Raw genomic sequence first — 6,556 nt, forward strand, 5'->3', positions numbered from 1 at the left:
GTTTGTTCCCTATCTGTGGTGCTTGGTGTGCGCGTGGTCGCCGAGTGTGGCCGAGTGCGGCCGAGTTTCTCCGGGCTTTGCGAATAGTTCTTCTTCTCTGAGGTTTATTGGCGGTTGGCAAACAACTAATTGTTGCATTACCGCCAACAATTGGTATGGAGTGTGGATCAGGATGTCCAGTACAGTATAAATGATCGATAGATAAATAGATAATTGTTTTGCTTTCTTAGGCTACATGAAGGCAAAGGTCACGCAAAAGCAGCATCAGCAAACGCATTAGTGGCAGCATTTATATTAATGCAGACTTGAGCTGTATGTTATTTAATAAAAGTGGATAACTGCTATTTATGCAGTTTTAAATTATTGCCTTGTGACACATGTTTAGATGTTGTCCAAGCATGTTGTAGTTATTCATGCTCTTTTTCATCTCATTCAGTCTTCCTTTTTTTTTTATATATATCTTTATTTAAAAGGGACCATGTACAGTTAAAACATAAATGTCACAATGTGATGCACTGTACCAGATTTTAGCTACAGCTAATTCGCATCTCAGACCATAACAAACATAAAACAAGAGCAAACAATACAGGATAAAAGACACAATACAACATTATTTCCCCCCCTGAGCAGCAGCTCCAAGCACTTTAATGTGAATACGCATTGTTTTCATTAAAACCATATAAGCCCATCAGGACTGCTTTAACGCGAATGTTACGTTAGAATCAACTCATTCAAGAGTATTTGGTTTTCTCTAGGGTGATGATGTCATATTGATGACGACAGACACTCAGCATTAATGTTAAATCTCCATAAACATTCCCAACGTAAAACAAACAAACATTCAGGTGTTATAGTTAAGTAATTGATGTGGCCAGAGATGATTTATTATAAAGTGTTATTGCAGTGGTCAGGAAAGATCTCCTGCACACCATCTCTGTGGTCTTGTCCTATTTTTTTACTCCACATTTACTATTCACACTACTGTATATGCTGTAGACCGTTTTGGACGGACACACACACAGAAAAAGTTCATATCAAAATAGATACTTTATTTTAAGACATTACAATTTCAACATTTGTTTGCCACAGGGAGAAAACCATTTAATGCTGGAAAACAACCGTACTGACAAATTGAACAAATAGACGAGATCAGAGAATCAACATAAAGTTGTTTTCATTAGGTAGAAAAGCAATGTAGAGTGGAAAGCCATCACTTTCTCTTCTGGAGCTCTCTGGCTAAGGCATCCAACTGCAAAGAGTAATACAGGATAACATGAGAGCCAGACACGCTACGCTCAAAGCACTTAATGTGTAGTTAAAGGACAGCTTTTAGTTGTTATGTTCAGTGTATAAGCGGCACGGCATCTGTGTGTGTTTGTGTGCAGACACATTCTTGTTCAGACAAGTGAGAGAGATTCCCTGTTGAGAAGATGATCTGATGAGATTACATTGTTCCACATTTGTATAGTAATAACATAGTGTTGTGATAGTGTCCATATTATTAAGATCACTCATGTATCAAAAATCTTTCATTAATAATTATTTTTCAAACTCAGACTCATTGGCCTTGGCTCATTTTCTGTGAAGAACATATATCAGAACACATTTTTATCAACAAATTTTTATCATCATGCGTTTGCTGATGCGACATGGATTTATATTTGCTAAATAAGACATTAGTTATTGAGCTGCTAATTACCTCATAAGTGGTTAATAAACCCCTTTGATTGCGGCGGAACATTAGGAAATTGAAATGACTTGTTTGGCATCGTGGTTTCTCAGCCTCATCCACGCAGCACTGAATGAGGCACCGTCAGTTCACTTACAATGATGTTTCTCAGAACACTCCTCCTCTGGGGCCTCAAGTAGCTGCATTCTCCTGCCTCGCACAGCTTAATCTCCTCAGACATCTGAGAAACAGAGAGTGAGATTCAGAGCCCGAGGGAAGAGTAAAGAGGTAAAGGAAACGCTCAATGCATGAGAAAACTATATGCACACTGGCACACAAACACTCACCCCGACCTCTGACGTGCCGAAGGAGTCCAGCTCCCTCTTGCCTCCAGGGTACCAGCCATGGGACCAGTGCTGGGCGTCAGACAGCTGCGCTCCCACACAGAGAAGCAGCCCGAGCAGCAAAACCAGCCGAGAAACACACATGATGGTCCAACCTATGAAGGCAAAGATGGACAGTCGATCAACTCGGACTAAGATCCTGTCCTCTCAGATCTTTTGGTGATTGATTTATGAAATCGAATCAAATTGAAAAGTGTTTGAATATGATTATACATTTCCAACAATCTGTTTTTGTGTCGTAGAAAGTTTGAACTAAACAGGAATCCTTGATTGAGCTTTTCCTGCAATAAAAACTCAACAGATAGACCATATACTGGATGTAGAGTTGAGATGTCTGTCACTAGAAAGTTCTGGTATTTTGCAGTAGTATCAAGACACACTGGTATGAGTAATTTTGTCCTAATAATTTGACTGCATTTTTTGCTAAATTATTCCCTTGTATTTGTTGTGATGGAGACAAAATATTCAGAATTCTCAGGTCAAATGTTAAACTGCTGAACAATATTTATCCGAACATATCAAATCTTAAATCTTAGTTCATCCTTAGAGACAAGTTTCCTGTTATAACAATGACCTCCTCCTAAAGGTGGATCTCAACCACATTAACAGTAATATCTATTAACATATATATATATATATATTTTAGTACAGTACAATAAAACTGTGAAGTGTAAATTAGTGCCCTTACCTTAGTCTCACTTTACCCCGACAGGTGTCCCTAGACGTCCGCTAGATGCTCACTCTGCTGCTCCTCAGTCGTTCAGTTCCTGAAGGCGTCTCACGAGTGTAATACTTTAGAGATGATCTTCACGCTCATCTCCCTCCTGAATATATGTACTCCTCCAAATGCACGTTTTCCATTATCATCCCCTAATTGCCCCGCCCATCGCTGACCTCCATGGTCCTTCTGTTCCCAGCGGTGAAATGAATGGTCCCTGGGGACAAGAGGTCCAGAAGACACGGACAATTCCAATTATCATCTGCAAATAGCACTGACGACCCCTGGGATCTGCTGCATACATCACCCGCATCCACGGCCAAACTCTGTCATTTAATCACAGATTTAAGTCATCCAATTAGCAGATTAATGACAAACAGTAGAATTCATGGATACTTTTTTCTTTTGAATACAGTGAAGCACACAGACTTAAGAAAATCTCTTAAAAATAGAGGAAAACATGTCTCAAAAAGTGCAATGTATTTTATAGAGCAGGAGGCCACTGAGACATAACTCATGAACATTTGTACACAACAAGTTTGGGAGAATCTGGGGTTCAATAGTTTTTGGCCTGCCGGCAATTATATTTGCCTAAAAGTATTTAACCGTATTGCACAGATCAACTACAGGTCCTCGTCAGAATGTAAAACTCAACAGTTCCAATTTCCTCTGTTTTTGACCACGTTGACTGATCACACATCCCTCCTTTAACCCGGACGACCCTCCGGCCAGCGTAAACACAGGGCTTCTGATGGGAGGGGAACAAACAGTGGATTCCTGTCAAGGCCACTGATGACATGCCTCTCAATTAGTGAAAGGAAAGGTATTTCAGATGCAGAGCCAGTTCTCCCTCCAGCAGCGACTGACAGCGTGACGTGCTCATGTTGACTCGGACTGTTTGATGAAACTCCAAGATGCATCCCCGGTGAGACGTGACCACTTTCAGAAGTCTGAACATTTTACATATTCTGTTGGCTGGTTATGCCGTTACCTGCATATTTGTTCTTGTTAATGGTGCAGCTGCATGGTGTTTAATTAAGTCAAAGGTCTGACCACCCTGTAACCTTTTACTTTGTCCTAAGTTCTCACACCATGAACTCTATTTCTTCAAGCTTTTATCCTATTTATACACCGGTGTGAATCTTTGACTGGCATTATTTGCTCGCACAGGCCTCTTCAGACTATGATTGACAGTTAATAGTCAATCATAAATTGAAGATCATGCAGTGTATTGATGCATGAAAGAAACCAATGTTTTCCTGATGCTCAATGACAATCACATTGTTAATCATACGGTTATAATTAATTAAATTATACTGCATATCTTTGCATCTCCCTATCTATAATTAGGAATATCTCAACAGTGTTGCTTACTTCTACACAACCCTAAAGAAACTGTGAGCCCACCAAACTGAATAATACCCGCGTCATCAAAACATGTTTTCCTGAAATGTATCAATGTCCACACAAACGCTTCAACAGTAACCCTAAATGATGCCATGGTTAATTATTTATTGATGCAAAAAGTACATTCATATTTGATCGTGGGGATGAAGGGTTAAACACTGATTGAAACCCCTTCAAGAGCAACACTCAAGAGGACCACCTGATCTATAAAGGTACATGAACGATTGGCAATTATTCCGCCCCACTGTAGCATTTGTCTCCATAGAGCAGTGAGCTGTCATGAGCGGCAGGTTGTCGATTCAAAACACTGCACACATGCACGCGAGTGTGTTTAACATTACCGTTAAAGACATAAGAAACACAGACGTGATAAAATCTCAAGCACTTTATTAGGTTTGAACAGTATCTTGCTTAAAAAGGCCATTTGGCATTATATAATTATATATAATTTATCATATATATATAATTATATATACATATATTCAAATGTTGAATAACAAAACACTAGAAACAAACGTTGGCAAATTAAAAAATAGGATTTGCTTAAGACAATTATACCAAATAAAAAAAATGGCCAAAACAAAACATCTCGAATATATTTAAAAAATGGTCCCGATACAGTTCAAAAAACATCTTTAAAAAATAAAAAGGGGGCAGAAGAAAATATAACAAGCAAGGCAGCAGACAGGAATGAAATATAAATAACCTTACATTATGTACAAAAGGGAGTGGGCAGGGACCACTGGGAGGAACGGTCCAAGGACAAAGTGAAACAGGAAAAGGAAGCGATAAGTGGACAGCAGTGAGGGAGCTGGACATTGAAAACATACAAAAGCTCGACAGAAGAAGTCCGACGCTCTAGAAACATTTGAATCCTCCAGGGCGCACACGGCGCTCCACTTGTGAAAACCTCCAGGATTAAAAAGGTGGTAATTGGTGATGATGCATAAAAGATTCAATTGTATTTGCCGCGAGGAAAAATGTATGATTTTTTGTTGTTGTTGAACATTTTGGTACCCACAACTGATTACTTGTCATGGATACCACATTTCAGATATATGGAATCAAATGAAGCCAGGAAATCATGATGGAAATGTTTAAAAGTGACCTCAACGCTAGTTTGATCTGCACAATCAAGGAATCGATATGCGCCGAGAGGGAATGACAACGGGAGGATGACCGACCCGCTCTTGGTTTTGGCCCGATTGATTTGTCATTCAAAAGGGGGTCGTCATCTGTCTGCAGGTGGTAATTAAGGATATACACAGGACAGCCTTTGGGATGGCAATGTTTGCACCACATATTGTATGTTTAGTTGTATTTTTTTAAACCCAACAGTGAGGCACTTCTTAAAAGTTCAGTTTAATAGCAAAATAGTGGGTGTCATGGGTCGGCTCAGTATCAAGCTGCACTGAGACAACGTCACATGATCCAAACACACAATAAACCCATTTAAGTACAGACAGAATAGCCAAACAAAAAGCATCCCCTTCTATTGATTAAAGACCCAATAAGTGACAAAGTAACTACATGAAGAACTCAATGGCACCTAACTAATAGTGCGGGCACTTGTGATGCTTTGGAACGAAAGAAGACCTCAAATGACAACGACAATGTACAAACAGACAACCTTTCAGTGGCTGGTCAATTCAAAGATCTGCGACTTTTAGTCCCTGAACCCGGGGCTTTGAGATCTGAACAATTAAAATATATTTCTTACGTTTCAATACCAAGGCCATAGTCGTCATTCTGACCTTGTCTCCTATTTGGTTATGTATTTTAAGGGCATTTCTTTTGGTGCAAATAGTGCGTGAGTTTTCAAACAATCCACATTGACGTATACACCCTCCCTAGGAATTCTGCACGTACTTTTGATCACGTCGTCCACCGCCAATAAATTACCGATTGTGCTCCATGCATTAAGGAAAGTGATTGAACACGAGACCGTTAGCGTGATTCAGACCGTTGGATGCAAACTAAGCACAAGAATGTCGTTGTTCTCGGTTGAAATATACATTAAAAAGAAAAAAAGATTGAAATAGCTTGAGAACTCTTAAAAGAGATATCATTTTTTTTATATCATGGCATTAAAATCTATTAAAATCAAGGCAAAGCATGATATCTGAATACTCTGGAGGGGCTTAAAACCATTTGGATGAGAGCGAGCTTTGGAGATGAACTCCAGCTGAAATTGCTTAATTTGTAAGTTTAAACAATCCCTGGCATCAGTCATTTTCTGAGCGGGCCGAGCTGACATTATGACCTGAAGCCCTGCTGATAACCGACAGCATTCATCACAGTTGAGCCACATAGCCTCAAGTGTGATCTCATGTGGAAAAAAAAACCCTGTAATTCAAG

The 6,556-nt window shown here is 39.5% G+C and overlaps 1 protein-coding gene across 1 annotated transcript; it reads right to left on the reverse strand.

Annotated features, from left to right (window-relative positions):
- Positions 1 to 1,210: 1,210 nt before the first annotated feature.
- Positions 1,211 to 2,157, reverse strand: gnrh2 (gonadotropin-releasing hormone 2; the record flags this gene model as incomplete). Its single annotated transcript, XM_079218903.1, has 3 exons — positions 1,211 to 1,249; positions 1,827 to 1,910; positions 2,023 to 2,157. 3 exons carry the CDS (start codon positions 2,155 to 2,157, stop codon positions 1,211 to 1,213), a joined length of 258 nt encoding a protein of 85 aa, XP_079075029.1.
- Positions 2,158 to 6,556: the final 4,399 nt, after the last annotated feature.

Source organism: Taurulus bubalis (genome assembly GCF_910589615.1).
Source record: "Taurulus bubalis genome assembly, chromosome: 5".
In the NCBI taxonomy this organism is placed as follows: Eukaryota; Metazoa; Chordata; class Actinopteri; order Perciformes; family Cottidae; genus Taurulus; species Taurulus bubalis.